The following is a 15,787-nucleotide window of genomic DNA, read 5'->3' as shown; positions in this document are numbered from 1 at the left end:
TGTAACCAGTATATATAACCCCTCAATCACTTAACATTCATTCATCACGAAGCCTTGGGTTCAATGCTAAAGTAGTTGTTAAGTGGGAATTGGAATAAACAGTTCGTCAGCTTATTACAGGTAAAAGGCTCGAGCTTATTCACATGATCACATGATCAATCTCATCTATAGTACTGCTGCTCATGTGCAACTCTCAATTAGTGTAGGTGTCTTTGATTTACTTCATGGAGAAGAGACATCTGGCTCCCGTCATGCAGTTCCAATGTGAATGCATGGCACAATCCCAACAAACACACATTTCCACGAATTTGTTATCATCAGTCACTTTGTGAGGACGCATGAAGTTTGTGGCTACTTTACACGTCTCGTGAACCGACATGGACCCCAACAATACCTATTAGCATTTCTACCACAATAAAGGAACAAACTCAATAAATGTAGTGAACAAGAACCAGGAAAGGAAACCGGGGGCATAGCTCACTTTATCGGCATCTCGATCACATCTTCTAGTTTTCTTCTTTTTGAGCTGTTTGGTGATAGGAATTGAACATTTATTACTGCCTCTAGTTGCAGTTGGCTGGTTTTTGCATGAATGACATAAAGAGGCTTTGTGGGTCAGGTTATAAGAATTGATGAGCTGAAATTATACCACAAGCTGACCGCTAGAAGAAAACAAATAATCCAATTCACAGAGAGTATATTTGCAATAGGTCTCAGCATTTCTTATATTAAACCCAACTCGTAGCTCCTTTCTCACTGTCCATAGAGTTTCTTGAGGGTAATTAGAAGCTGAGACATATAATGTCTTGGTTTTTAGTAGTACTCTTTCTCACTATAGCATTTAATAGTCCTTCAGAGGCTAGGCATGAGAAGAAGCTCCCATCTGCAATTGTTGTTGGGACTGTCTACTGTGACACATGTTTCCAAGAGGATTTCTCAAAGACCAGCCACTTCATTTCAGGTTCATTTCAATAACTTGATTAAATGCTTTCTATAATGCAATTCTTTCTTGGCGGTTCTGTTTCACTTTGGTGGCAAAATAAATGATCCCATAAATTGTATACAGGTGCATCTGTTGCTGTGGAATGCAAACCTGGGACTTCAAAACCAAGTTTTCGGAAAGAAGTGAAAACAGATAAGAATGGAGAATTCAAAGTCCATTTGCCATTCTCAGTAAGCAAACATGTCGAAAGAATTGAAGGATGTGCTGTTAAATTGGTCAGCAGCAGCGAGCCGCACTGTGCTGTGGCCTCAACAGCAACATCATCTTCGCTCCATCTCAAGTCTAGAAACCAAGGGACTCACATATTCTCTGCTGGGTTTTTCACCTTCAAGCCTCTAAATCAGCCAAACCTGTGTAACCAAAAACCAAGCATTCAAAATTCCAAGGAGCTCAGTAGCAAGAAAGTCTCACTTCCTCCAACTGATGGCTTAGCATTTACACCTCCAATTCAAGACCCAACAGTCCCAGATCTTCCCCCCACAGGTCGTAACTATCTTCCCCCTCTTCCTAGACTGCCCGAGCTTCCACCATTGCCACAACTCCCTCCTCTTCCAGGACTTCCATTACCACCTATTCCAGGACTTCCATTGCCACCTATTCCTGGAAAGACTGCGAAATCAAAACCTGCCGAGTCCTTAAAGACAACTCAGTCACAGGATCAGAAGGCAGCTCAACCGGACTCCTTCTTTCCACCACTTTTTCCACCACTTTTTCCACCAAACCCTTTGCAGCCACCTCCTCTTATCCCCAATCCATTCCAGCCACCTCCTCTCATCCCCAACCCATTCCAGCCACCACCACTTCTCCCTAATCCATTTCAACCTCCACCAGCACCATTGATTCCTATTCCACCAATACCAGGCTTTACTCCACCTCCACCAGCACCAGTGATTCCTCTTCCACCAATACCAGGTCTTACTCCATCACCATCTCCACCAGCACCATTGATTCCTTTTCCACCAATACCAGGTTTTACACCATCATCACCTCCACCTCCTCCACCATCTCTGCCGTTCCCTTTCCCCCCACTTATTCCATTCCCTCCAGTCCCACCTTCCCCTCGCATTCCTCCTGCTGCTTCTTCTTCAAGGCCAACTCATCCTTGACTAATCACAATCTATCCATCAAAAGTATTCAAATCACACCTTTCACATATTGGTAAACTTCTTTTTATGTAGAATAATATAATATGTTTGTGACACTGCCAGAACAATTTAGTAGGACGTTTGTTCAGCACGTATCGATCATATAGATGTATATGTTTTTTCTTCTCAGCCATGCATGTAGTGTGCTATTCATGTTAGTGACTAGGGAGGGATACTAAATTATTGTACTATTGGAATAAAGATAAGTTTTTAGTCATCTGACAGGCTTTATCACTTTTTAAATCCATATGGTTGAAGTACTGATTTCAAATGTTCTTCAACATAGACATTGTGATTTTACTTTGATTCGTTTCAAGGAGAAAAAAAGCTTTGTTGTCTTAAACCATTACCTTCAAGTTAATTAGCTAACGACAGATATGCTTCATGAAAATGATTGGAATACACCCCGAAAATAAGTATTTGTCTATTTCATCCGAATTGTACTTCTATAATACGAGGTATTGGGTATTGGAGGTGGTCTCAAGTCCTGCATGGCCGGTCTTAACTGGAGTGTCATTTTCATTCCGAGTAATACTATACGTAATTGTAGAATACACAAGTATCGTACAGTCGTTTTGAAAAATAGTAAAATTTATTATTAAAAAATTAACTTTTTATATAAATCTCGTATTTATTTATTTTTTTTCAAAATAACTATACGGCACTTACAACTATAATTATCATTTCCCTTTCCTTCCGCACTTATTCTACTCCAGCCGCTATCTTTCTATCTATCTCGACCCCCAAGGAATAAACGAGAAAAATCCATGGGCCTATTACAGCCCTGTGAAATAAAGACCATTGTGCTAGAGACAGCAAAAATATTGATGTACGTTTGGACTTGGAGCTTAAAGTCCTGTTTTCACCTTTCATTACTTGCGAACATGGAGATTGGCATTAGTTTTGAAAGAGAAGAAATTAAAATAGAAAGGCTAGAAGAAGAGGAAAACACGAAGCACCGCCGCTAGATGTGAGATCCCATCACATACACAAACATAGTTTTTTCATGGCTGTCTATGCATGGTTATATATATACCGTTTCCATGTCCATCGCCTCGGGTGTTTCTGCATTCTTTTATTATTTCTTTTTCAGACCAATCGATACGAGATTTGTGGGCTGTGTCATCTCCCCTACGGCACTGCCCTTTCAACGAGTTGGATTGAGTAGTTCTAGTGTTGCGATTGTTCCAAATCAAGCCATATATATATATATATATGTATAGGGTTCGACTGCGAGTGCTAGGCGTTCTGAATTAGAACTACCAACTTGTTGATGAAGAGTCCTGCGATCGAAATATCTTGTTGTGCAGTCTGTACTTCTGAAATTTAAACACGTTATTATTATTATGTTCAGTTCTAATTCAGCAATGTTGATAAGCTTGAAATAATGCTAGCAAGAGAGCATGAATCGCAGTCTAGTTTATAAGATGGAAAGGTATTCATCTAAAAAGTTTGGAAAATTCATTTTCGAACAAAAAGAAAAGGAAAAAGAAAGGGCAATGGATCCAAATTTTACTCTTATATCAAATAATACATATGTGATATGTATATATAATATAAAAACATTCAAAAAAATCATGGCAAGGTATGCATGCATTATGTAGAACAGATATCCAAAGTCAACCTGCAGATGGCTTTTCACGTGATCATTGGTCAGCCCTTCAACCTGCATTACTTCTCTAATTTGCTTTGGAGTAGCCACTGATCCAAACAAAAGTACATAAGAAATGATATAGATCAGAAGATACTTTAAAAGGTCAGATATATGAAAAACTATACATGCTTTACCAAAGCCCAAAAAAAAAAAAAAAAAAACTAAACTAGCTAATTACCTATCCACGTGTATTGAGTACGTATATGAAAAATGCATGCAAGAGGCTAGGATCTTAAATAACATACCCTACTCATGTGTTATGCATTATTTTCCATGTTCATGTAAATTCAATAGTCAAAACGCTTGAAATTAATTCCACCCAAAATAAATTCAACCTGCATATACATACATATATGTATATGTATATTGTATGTATGTATGTATATATAAACTCTTTTATTGCTGACCTTCGGGACCTCCGAGGAAGTTTACAGCCTCCACGAACTTTGCATGCAGCTCCACTGTCCATGTTCTCCTGTTGGTCTTCCATATAGGCTTTGGCTTGAATGGCTTTGGGACTCTAGTCTTGGGATGAACAGATGACATACCTGATCCATTCATCGCCTCCTTTCCCCTTGCTTTGCCACTATTAAATTTGCATGGCTGGAAATTAAGTCATAAATATAAGCTAGCTGAGTTAATTTGGTCAAACTCTCGAACAGATTCAAAATAAATTCATGTATCAATTTTTTTTTTTTCCTATCATTTTGGGAGATTACCCGAGTCGAGGTATCTAGGTGGCTGTGGTCACGATTAGAAAGGAAAGCAGGAGAGCTTGCTTGGGCTTTTCCCACTCCGTTACTTCCCAAGACTTGTCTTTGTTCTTCCTGATCATCAAAGTTGATTCTTCTGTCTTTTAAAGTAAGAAACTCCATCAAAGTTCTTTCAGCTTCAGATTCCTTATTCTTCACCTTCTCGATTTCCTCCTCCAATATGTCAATCGCTATGCACATGACCCAAAAACAAAACAAGCAAAAGTAAAAGAGAGCCGTCAAATCATCAAAATAAAAAGGAAAAAAAAAATTACCCCCATAAATGGCCAAACGTTTTCTTGAACAAAATTGGACTCACATTCCATAAGGAGTAGAACGCTCTGAGGAAGCTCACGCTTAAAGGCCTCAAGCCTCGCCAGCTCTTCCTTGTGCATCTGTAGAGACTCATCCAAAACCGAAAGTTTCTCCCAGACATTATTCATATTCCTAAGATCTTTCAGCAAGTTGGTGATCGTTTTGGGGAAGCAAGATGGTTTCAGACTCAGGCTAAGCTCTAGAGGATTCACACCCACACTTTCCATCTATTGATCTTAGCTATCGACCTATCTGAAAGACCTCTCTCTCTCTCTCTCTCTCTCGTCCACACACACGCAGCAGAGTAAAGTCTGATTAATGCACAACGAAGAAACGCCTGGGACTGCTTATATAGACAAGGAAGGGGGGATCCAGAATTCAATACTGAAAGAAAAAGGTAGATTGCATATGAGAGATTCGCGTGCATTCTTTAAGATTTTGACAACTTGGTAATCCCAACTCCCAATTTCTTAACACAAACAATATTAAATTAAAGAGAATGAGCGTCAGCAAGAGATCAAAGGCAGAGAGAGAGAGAGAGAGAGAGAGAGAGAGAGAGAGAGAGAGAGAGGGTGGTAAATAATTCATAAAAAGTAGCAGTACTCCTTAAAGTCTAGGCGCCGCGTATCCATTTTGCACACCAAAACTGAAAATATAAGTAACTGCTTTAAAGTTTTGACTCGGCCTGACACTTGAGGAGTTGCATATCCTATGGTATCTATTACACTGACGCAAGTGCAGTACTGTGAATTTACCTAAGCTAGCTAGGTGTCTATTTGACCTTTTGTCCTTTTTCTTCTCTTCTTTAACTGAAATTATTGAATAACTTGGGGCCCGCTATTTTTCCTTTCAGTTTTTTTTTTCTTCCTCAACAAGAATATTATTTTTAGAAAAAAAAATATTAAATAATAATATGGTACAAACACCACATACTTCTTTTAAAAATAAAATAAAATTTATTATTAAAAAATTAATTTTTATATAAATTTGATATTTACTAACTTTTTAAAAATAAATATATGAAATTTACTTACTTTATAATTATAAATATAATTTATTTTTGTTAAATATACAGTACCATTGTGCCCGGCCTAGTCCATGCAGTCCCGATGATATCATCATCATGCATGTACGTCCAGTACTCTTAAATTGATGTAAATCCCCGAAGCCATTTTCCCTAGTTAATGATGAATTGCATGCAGAACAGAACCCATGCATGCCAAACATTTATTCCTTATAAATTTGGTAATTAGGTAAACTCCAGCTTTACAACTCATGTCCTTGTGCATCTTAATTTGAGAAAATCCGATTCATTCAATGCTCATATCCTCTATATATTTTTTTTTATAAATATATTGCCATTATATAATGAAATAGCTCCTACGATCATGACTACAAAAAAATTAAAGAGAATTTCTATCCTCAAACGTTAACAATACCCACTTTAGTATATAACTTTCATTCGGCAAAATAGCAAACTTCAAAGGATCCAATTTAATTGAACTCCAATATTGTGTGACTAGGCCCCGTTTGGATAGTGAAAGTGTTTCATCTCATCTCATCTAATCTAATCATTACAATTTTTTTAAATTCTCGTACAAAATATAATAAATAATCTAAAATTTTTAAATTTTAAAACAATAATAATATTAAAAAATAATATTCTAATAATATTTCATTCAACTTTCAATTAAACTTCTTATACAAACAGCACCTAGTTCTTCAATTTTAATTTTTATTCAAACCCAAGAGTTCATTTATTGTTGAGCAGGTGTGAAACATATAATTATCCACACCACTTAAATAGTCAGATTTGATAATCAATATAGTTCAAATTTTAAAATTTTTATTCAAAATCCATTATGTCACATAAACGTGATCTATATACCAATTTGATAATAGAATATTTCTTCTAGCCAAGCATTAATATAATATGTATATATTTATATATATGTAACTTCGTTTAATTAAATTTATCATTATTGAAAGTGCCATGCATGCATGCACTGTGGTTAGGTACCTCCTGATCTTAATTGCATGAACGAAACGGCCGTCCTGGTTATTTTCTTGATCAGGAATATTAAGCCACGTTGTTATGTCAGTTTTTTTCAACCCCTCCCTCTTTCCCTTCGAAAATTTTGACTCTCATTTCCAATAAAACGGTTTCATGCATTAGGTGTTTATTTTTACAATTGAAAATGGCGTGATAAAAAATAATATTGCTAATTAAGATTAAAAAAAATAATTTCTTTCTTATTTATATCATGCCTTGTATTGTAACTAAATATATTTATAATTTTTTATCATGAAATATTTTATATGGCGAGAATAAATACAAATTATATGAAAAATAAAGACTGCACAAAAGATGAGTAATGTAAGATACAAGCTCCAAATAGATAGGCTTCATATAAGTTTTTTTTGTAAAAAAGTGAGTCTCACTAATAAAAAATAATTCTTTTATATTTTTGTACAAGTACTTGCATATGATTTATTTATTTAGAACTTATACAAATCATTTCTCACAAAAGATATAATGAAAAGTACTATACAAAGTTAACAAAATAAGTAATACTATGTATAATTTTAGAGTGTAAATTTTATATATTTTTTTAAACAAAATACACTAATAAAAAATATATATTATGTAAATTCTAAATTTATTCACTGTAGAAATGAATTCTCTAAAACATTAGGGAGATCCACGACAAGATAAAGAGGTACGAGTTTACAACGCATCGAATAAGGAGATCACGTGGCCTTCATGCATTAGAAGCTCTCAGCTTTACGAGATGTACGAGGAATTTTAACTTTTTAAGGCCGTTGTAACGCCAAGGGCCAAAGGGCAGTCAACTTTATGCATGGGCCAAAAGTAAGTTTTGGACTAAATCCGGTTACAATTCCGAAATCCAGGTTTATAGTAAAAAAAAAAAAAAAAAAGTTAAAAAATCCGGATATTCAATTACAATCTCGATATCTAGATTGAATTCAATTATTCATCTAGATTATTTCTTGATTAACTACTTAAATTTTAGCATCTGGATTCGATTACACACTCCTAATTGAGAATTAACTGAACTGTGACGCCTAGATTAGGCCTTGTGGGGAATTAACAAATTAACATTTGTATATATATATATATATATACACACACACTAGTGAGAAGCTACGTGCTTAAGGCACGTATGCCCCTGCATATAGTACATGGTTAAAAAATAAAAAGGCATATTTTATTATATTTTGTTTAAAAATTTAAAAAAATTATAATGATTAGATAAGATAAAATGAGATCGATTTATTATCAAAACAAGACCTAAATTTCATCAATAATTGGTTTGAGATAAGTTGAGTTATCCTTAATAGCACTGTTCATCTGGGCAGGATTTTTTCCTGGCCCTGTCTGGAACCCGAAAAATCGGGTTCCGGTTCCGGGTTCATATACAAGCTGGAACTCAGATTTTAAATCCGGTACCCGGGTTTTTTTAAAAATCAAACCTAGCGTCAAAACGGCGTCGTTTTGACACAAGGGTTAAAAACCCCCCCGCCTCTTTCAGCCATCTCTCTCTCTCTCTCTCTCTCTCTGTCTCTCTCTCTCTCTCTCTCTCGTTAAGGAACCCTAGCCTCCCTCAGTGCCGAACTGCCAATCGAAGAAACCCCATCATCCTCGTGACTCCACCATCGTCGTCGCCGTCATCCAAGGTTTGTTCTTTTCTTTGTATTCCGATTTGGGTCTCTATAAATCTCTCCGTGGGAACTTGAGCTTGAGCATGTAGGCTTTGGCTAACAAGAATCTGGCAAACTCGTAAAAAAATAAATGATAGTGCACTATTGATGCAGGAAACTAATTACTGAATTGAGTTTTCCCGTACACTATTGGTCTGATAAGTTGATGTCTTGAATATGATTTTAAGTTGTGTTTGGGTGGAAAAGGCTCGACGTTATAAGTTTTGTTGGGGAATGGTCTGGAGTTCCTAAATTAATGCCTTATGAGAATGTTCTTGATGTTCCTTGGCTTATATATAAGTTGTGTGCGCCAGGAATTAGAAAGAAAAAAAAAAAATCTGGGTCCAACTCGGAATCCAGAATCTGAGTTTTTCAAAACTCGGATTCACCTGGGTTCCGGCCCAGGTCTAACCCGGACCAACCCGGTTGGGGTTCCGGCCCGAGTTTGAAACACATGCCTCGATCCAGGTAGACCCGGGTTCTCGGGTTAGAACCCGGATGAACACCCCTAATCCTTAATCAAAGTGGATAAAGTGACAAGTCCGTACAAGTTTGGTGGATAAGCAAATTGCTTTCCTTGTAGCTCTGCTTCTAAAATTTCATTTCATAGTTTGTTATTTATACGAAACACTAAATTCATACCATGGAAATAAGAAAGTGTTTGTAAATTTATACGAAACACTAAACACAGTTTGTTACTTTTCAAGAAAGCGCTTCGTGGTATTCTAATTAATTAAAAGCATACCATAAAAATAATCTAATAAATATTTGATTATACTAAGATTAATAGATAGTAATATTATTTAAAGTTCATAACATATTCATTGATTTTTTATTTAAGGTATAACATAATAATTTTATAAAAAATTTGAAAAAATAAACAATAGAATTAAACAGACTCCATAATACTATAGGCTAATCATGAATTTAATGCTTAGTACTATACTTTAAAATATATTTTAAATCCCTTGCATATTTTTTGTAAAAAAAAAAAGATCAATACGCCAAATGTTTATTCAATTAACAGAGCCCCAGTAAACTAAATCGTAGTGGTTTTATGAACGTACATCTAGGCCCAACCTAATTTAAAAACACAAGTCCCATTTAAAATTCAAGCACAACTCGTGTAAATGACCCAGGGTTAAAACATACGACCTACTACGTACACTTAAGGGCACAAACGTAATTATAAAAAAACTATTCTTTAAGAAGCTTCTATGAAATTCTGAAGGCCATGGGGTTGAAGGGTGATTTTGTAATAACAAAAAGCATGCATACACCTTCTAGGAAAGCTAAAAATCAAAAAAGAAAATCAAAAAATAAGGCATAAAAAACTTAAAGAACCAAAACACCTTCACTCAGGGTCGGCTTAATCAAAATTGAGGCCTAATGCAAAAATTCTACAAGCTTTGTTTTTATTTATTTTAATATAATAATGTAATAAACTATTATATTGAACATAAATACTACAAATTTTCACTTTTTCTTAATTATGTAATTATACACTAACTGTTGTAAGTCGTTTTGTTGATCTTCATTAATTTAGTTTTTTCTTAGTTACACTAACAATGTTTTCCTTAGTGTCTTCAATGATTTATTTCAACAATGATAGTTGGTGGCAAGGGAGACTATGGTAGCTTCGTGGAGTTGTTTTGTTTTTTTTGTTTTTTTTTTTCTCTCTCTCTCTTTCTCTCATTGCAAGGCTATGTGGGGTGGCTATAAATTATGTGAATTTGCTATCTTCGAGAACATGTCACTTTTGATTATATCTACCACATGGTCTACTATTAGTTTGTACTTGAAATTTGAATAATTAGAAGCTTTCTTATTTCTCATTTCCCTAATTATTCTTATTTTTTATTTGAATTTTTTCATGATAGAGTTTTATTTATTTATCATTAATATTGTAAATGGACATTTTCATGACAGCCCATCGGATGAATATTGGAGAATGGGCAAAATTGAAAAAATTATGAGACAAAAAATACTGTTACTTTTTGCATTCCCGCTTTTATATATAAGAAGGTAGGTAAATGACTCAATTGCGACGAAAATGTGACTGCATGCCGTCGTAAAAGAACTTTGAATAAATACATGTTGATCTGTACGCATGGCATTGTTGTGTTCGCCTATTCATCTTCCATCTCTTGATAAAGAGTTCGATTTTCCCTTACAGATTTATTTCTATCTCGATCGGATGCTCATTTTTTTTCTCTCTGCTTCAATTTATTGACGCGCGTACGTGCTCAAGATTTTGAGAAATATTACTGATCTTATTCTTCATTTGAGTTAATTAATTCTAGCATTTGATTTGGTACTGCTCTTCCATATTCCGATCCTTTACATATTGTTGATATATATCTCTCTCTCTCTATATATATATATATTGTTTACATGCAGGAAAATTCTTCATGTGTTTATTAATATATCAAGCTGAACTCTCTCGTGTCAATATCTATGGTAGTCTACAATTAAATGAGATTCTCTCCTAATAGAGTGTATGAGTGTTTTTTTTTTTTTTTTCTCCCTCGGCAAGTAAGTTTTTATAGATAAACTAATAGATACAAGACACAAGTTCAGTGGTGTGTGAGTCTCTTACAATCTTCTCAAAGCCAACACACATTACAACACAAAAGTAAGAAAACAAAAATGTGATCGGAACCAAAAAATTGACTCCCACCCAATTCCCATAAGGGGAGACCGCTTGAAGACGATTTTTGAATAGTCTGATGAACAGACTATTAACCTGCAGCTAGAAGCTACAGTACAAAGGGGTGTGCTACAACGTGTTAGTCTGGACTGACTGGAAGAAACCGTCACATCCACTTTTACTTGATATTCGGTTAGGGAAAGTTGAAACATAGTGTGGCAACAAAAAACTAAGACGAATCGACGGTGAGGGGCCACCACTAGTTGTGGCGGCGCGTGCAGTACACGCGCCACACCTGGAGAGGGTTGAAAAGACCAACCAGCAAGATCCGACGCCTCTGATCCTGATGGTGTCTTGCGTGGCGGCAGAAAGCTTCCGCAGGTGTGGTGGCACGTGAAACTCGCACAAGATATAGACCGCAAGTGAGGTTTACGCGCCACTCGAATGGGCATATTTCTTCTACCGTCTTGAAGATCGACGCCTGGGGAGGCTGATGGCGGGGCGCGTGCCAGACTTTGCTCGTCGGAAAGTAGCAGATCGCCTAGTTTTGGTGCAACCGGTGAAAAGCTAACAAAAAAGTTAGGGAAAGAAAAACCTATACAGTGACTAAAGCTGGCAAGGGAGAGAGGTGGGTGAAGCCAAAGCTTCAACCCTCCTCCCCTAGCGAACGGAGCAAACTCCTGGAGGCGGCGATTAGTTATGGAGGCGAGAGAGAAAACGGGAGAAAAAAGGCTTAAACAATATGAGTAATTTGTGTATGAGTGTTCATTTAGATAGGTATCTTTTGATGGTTTTTCAAAACTCGGCATGAAAATGTTATTGTAAGAATCAACACATACGGATTTAAATTTGAAATAAATTATACCATTTAATTTATATTCTAACGCAATGTAGTACAAAATTAATTTTTGATGGAAAGTAATGCTAGATAATAGTTATGAGTTGTGCAAGTGCCGTATACTCATTTTGAAAAAGAGTGAGATCCATCGTTAAAAAATTATTTTTTTTTATGTGGATCTCACACTTAATCATATTTTTTTAAAAAAGTGTAATATTTACTTATTTTATGACTGTAAATATAATTTCTCATATTATTTATTTATTTATTTTGTTTGAAACAATATTATTTGCCTATTGAGGAAACGCTCTGTTGTCATCTCACCCGCATGTGAAATTTACCGTGCTTGCGTTTCTTTATTAAAAGAGGATACCTGCAGACCGGTCAATCTGCTCTTCTTTAATAAACAACCCTCCAATAATTGGGCGCCACGTATGCATTTTATTTTACTTAGTTTGGATTTGCCTACACCTGATGAGACCCCATACAACCGTCCTTCACTTCTTCATCTTCCCCTCCATTCCCTCAATCCCATTCCCAAACGATCTCAACAACCCCCACACTCACCCTGGAGGTAACTCGACCCCACGACGGAACTCGAATCTCGACCCACACTCATCTCGTCGGCAACTCGACCCCTCGACGGAGCTCGACCCAGACAGTGGCATGGAGGAAAATCGATTTACTTCTCCGCCGCGTCTCTTCCGGTCCTCTTCTTTCCCAACACTGTATACAATCCCATCACACCATCACAACTTCCTCTCCATGAAATCGACGACCTTTACCTGCTTGATTTCGTTGGACCCTCCGGCTTCATCTGTCTCTTCTAGAGTCAACATCGTTTTTTTTTTTTTTTTTTTTTTTTTTTTTTTTTTTTTTTTCTCCTTACTTTTTTGATTGAGTAAGCATTTGTTTTTGTAGCCTTAAGGTGGTGGACTGATGGTAGCGGATGCTGCCGGCGGATGCTGGTGGTGGTGGTGGTGGTGGGTATTACTCTATTTCAGGTATAGTAAAACATGGGCTTTTTCTTTTGGTTTACAGCGGTGGTGCACCGGCAGTGGTTGGGTTGTGCTGCGGAGGAGGAAGTGGGTTTCAGTTTGCTTATTGGACGGGTGATTGTTAGAAGAGCATCTGTGGCATTGTTAAACGGATGAAAGTTATTGCCGTCATTGGGTTGCCGTGTGGGTTGAAAACATGGAGGAGAAGTGGCTGCGGAGGTGCAACTGGTGGCTATGGACTGGAGTAACTAGGTGGTTTTCCGATTGGTTCTGGTGCCATTGGTTGTTGGTAGTGAGGATGAGGTGTTTCGTGGCGGACTGTGCGGCGGGAACCACTCAAATGCAATGGCTGGTCTCGGTGGTGTAGGGCTGAGATTTAGGTTGTGGGTTCGGTTTCGGTCTCGATAGTACGGGGTGATCTCGACACATTTGTTTTCGTCTGGAGTTGTTGTGCTGCTAGATGGGGGCAGCATTGCTGTTTATGGAAGGGAACAAGATAGTAGCAGTTTCTCGAGAGGCAGGGCAATCTGGGTTTATGTTTCAGATTTGGTCAGATTTGGGCTCTATACAGTGATTCAAGTTGTGAGTAAATGAAGTGAACTATTTTGCTGTGTTTTGCAATTCAATCCTGTGCGCATGAGTCTAGCCTGATTATGGTCTAATTTCTGAGGTGCCGCCCTACTATTGGAGGGCTATTATTCTTTGAAAAACAGACGAATCGCTTAGAAGCGGCTTTGTTATTAAAAACTTGAGCTGCTCGTTATAATTTCTTGCCATCGTGATCATGCACATTTCTCCTGCTCGAGACCCCAGTTTCCTTTTGGATCGACGTGGGAATGAACAAAAAATGAGAATTATTTTAACTGGACAGAAGAAAAAATCACTAGTTAACTAGCTAGGGATCGAATTTGGAAGATAATTATTCCATCCTAGAAAATACTTGCCGTGTGCTCGGATGCCAATGAGTCGATGACATTGACACGTCTAAGTGATGATAAGGATACAAAGAGATTTATTATAAACTCATTTTATCACAACATTATATATTTTTTTAAATTTTTATATAAAATATAAAAAATAATTTATTTTTTTTTAAATTTTAAAATAATAATGATATTAAAAATAATATTATAATAATATTTTATTCAATTTATCTAAAACTATCTCAACTCATATTTAAATTTAAACGAGATATATGTCTCATTTACTTATACAAATGAGATGAACTGGAAATTGAATAAAATATATATCGTTATAATATAATTTTTATTTTAAAATTTAAAAAAGTTAAATTGTTCATAATATATTATATAAAAATTTAAAAAAATTATAATGATGAAATGATATGAGATGAGATGAGATAATTTGTGTAAATAAATGAGACATAAATCTCTTTAATCCACAATATTTACGTATGTAAAGATAGAAAGAAATACAATTACGTTGTATTCCAAATTATAAAAAAAAAACTGATATTTTATCCTTTAATTTAATTCATGAATGAAAACAATTTTATCGACTTGAAAGTCAAGAAAATGTTTAAAGTGTTCATTTTTTATAATTTATTCACCAGAAGAAAAGGAAAAAAAATACTCCTCGACCGACCATTTGGGGGCCGTAGGTTGTCCATGACTCCTACGTCCTACGTGAGGGTTTTATTTTTTTTCAAAAGTAAATACTAAAAATAATAATAAAAAAAAGGAATCACTTTAGCTTTCGAATTTTTCTTTCTTGCAAGAAAAGCAAAACCCACTTTTTTTTTTTTTTTAAAGTCTAGGCCAATGCATAAAATTCTCTACAACCGCCTCCGGGGCTCAGACTCATCTTTCTTCCATCTTCGATAAACCCTCACTTCCACACCCTCCCCCCCCCTCCCCAACACAACACCACACCATTTAATTCAATTTCGCATGCACTAGTCTCACTCTCGATCGTCTGGCTCCTCATGGCGGACAACGAGAGTCTTCTCTTCGCCAACCTCGCAGACGCTCTCTTCTCCGGCTCCAAGCCCCTCTCCCCTGCCGATCTTCTCCACAAGCTTCGGTCCGAGGACTCGATCAGACCAGCGCTCGAGAAGTTCTACTTGCTCATTAAATGCGGCGTCGAGGCAGGAACCGACGCCCGGTTGCGGCTCCAATCTTGGAACCAGTCGCAGATTCAAGCTCTTTGCGCGATTGCGTCTGCGATCGCCTCCGCTTCTCGATCTCTGTCACGTATGCTTCACTTTTTTTATATTCGTTTCGTTTCTTGAGTATCGGTTTTGCTCTAGTTCTAATAGCTTCTTATTTGGTGAGCATTTCTGGAAACTTCTTTCTTGTCGGAGCGATCAGTTAGCGGTGTATGATTCCGGAAGTGAGAAAATTACTTTAGACGATAAAAGTTCAGATGGATTATTAGAAGTTCCTTTCTATCTTTGCAATTTTTATCATATTCCTTCGTTTCTCTTTTTTATTTTGCTTTGATTTGCTGAGTTATGCTTACGCCAGTAAAGGCGGAACTACTACTTTTTTGATTCAAAGTAATTGATATGAAGCTGTTGAAAGTATTTTTTGCTTCTTTTAATTTTATGTTTTGTCCGTTGCAATTGAATTGAATAGTGGAGCAAGCGGAAGGATTAATCATTGCCGTGGTGCAACAGTCGCTGGAGTTTGCTGTATCTTGTTTGGAAAAATCAGAATTCAATGGCGATGATTTAAGTATTCAGGTTTG

At 36.4% G+C, this 15,787-nt stretch overlaps 3 protein-coding genes across 4 annotated transcripts in view; 2 read left to right on the top strand and 1 right to left on the bottom strand.

Annotated features, from left to right (window-relative positions):
* The first annotated feature begins 48 nt into the window (after nucleotides 1-48).
* Nucleotides 49-2,365, top strand: LOC121248207 (vegetative cell wall protein gp1). 2 transcript variants are annotated; one of them, XM_041146598.1, is made up of 3 exons: nucleotides 487-961; nucleotides 1,067-1,710; nucleotides 1,753-2,365. In XM_041146598.1, the coding sequence occupies exons 1-3, from the start codon at nucleotides 802-804 to the stop codon at nucleotides 2,107-2,109; spliced, it is 1,161 nt and encodes a 386-aa protein (XP_041002532.1). In that variant the 5' UTR covers nucleotides 487-801; the 3' UTR covers nucleotides 2,110-2,365. The 2 variants fall into 2 exon arrangements, with proteins under 2 accessions (XP_041002531.1, XP_041002532.1); XM_041146597.1 differs by having other exon boundaries at nucleotides 49-961; nucleotides 1,067-2,365.
* Nucleotides 2,366-2,992: 627 nt separating this feature from the next.
* On the bottom strand, nucleotides 2,993-5,376 carry LOC121248208 (transcription factor HHO5-like). The gene is made up of 5 exons (XM_041146599.1): nucleotides 4,874-5,376; nucleotides 4,522-4,745; nucleotides 4,210-4,405; nucleotides 3,773-3,849; nucleotides 2,993-3,467 (listed from the first exon to the last, which is right to left on the bottom strand). The coding sequence occupies exons 1-5, from the start codon at nucleotides 5,094-5,096 to the stop codon at nucleotides 3,408-3,410; spliced, it is 780 nt and encodes a 259-aa protein (XP_041002533.1). The 5' UTR covers nucleotides 5,097-5,376; the 3' UTR covers nucleotides 2,993-3,407.
* A 9,541-nt stretch (nucleotides 5,377-14,917) lies between these two features.
* The window catches only part of LOC121248204 (auxin transport protein BIG), a 38,518-nt gene continuing 37,648 nt past the window's right edge, over nucleotides 14,918-15,787 (top strand). The window contains 2 exon segments of the mRNA XM_041146595.1: nucleotides 14,918-15,291; nucleotides 15,676-15,782. Of these exon segments, the coding sequence (XP_041002529.1) occupies nucleotides 15,024-15,291; nucleotides 15,676-15,782 (375 nt within the window). The 5' untranslated portion in view covers nucleotides 14,918-15,023.

This window comes from Juglans microcarpa x Juglans regia, chromosome 2D (genome assembly GCF_004785595.1).
Source record: "Juglans microcarpa x Juglans regia isolate MS1-56 chromosome 2D, Jm3101_v1.0, whole genome shotgun sequence".
In the NCBI taxonomy this organism is placed as follows: Eukaryota; Viridiplantae; Streptophyta; class Magnoliopsida; order Fagales; family Juglandaceae; genus Juglans; species Juglans microcarpa x Juglans regia.
This window is presented reverse-complemented; position numbering and strand designations above follow the sequence as displayed.

Bases quoted from the DNA above. Each gene is read 5' to 3' on its own strand.
- LOC121248208 (XM_041146599.1), bottom strand. From the start codon at position 5,096: ATGGAAAGTGTGGGTGTGAATCCTCTAGAGCTTAGCCTGAGTCTGAAA. The intron at 3,850-4,209 runs GTCAGCAATAAA...TGTTTGGATCAG, and splicing joins CTTCCTCGGAGGTCCCGAAG to TGGCTACTCCAAAGCAAATT. The intron at 3,468-3,772 runs GTTGACTTTGGA...TTTAAATTTCAG, and splicing joins ACGTGAAAAGCCATCTGCAG to AAGTACAGACTGCACAACAA.
- LOC121248207 (XM_041146597.1), top strand. From the start codon at position 802: ATGTCTTGGTTTTTAGTAGTACTCTTTCTCACTATAGCATTTAATAGT. The intron at 962-1,066 runs GTTCATTTCAAT...AATTGTATACAG, and splicing joins GACCAGCCACTTCATTTCAG to GTGCATCTGTTGCTGTGGAA.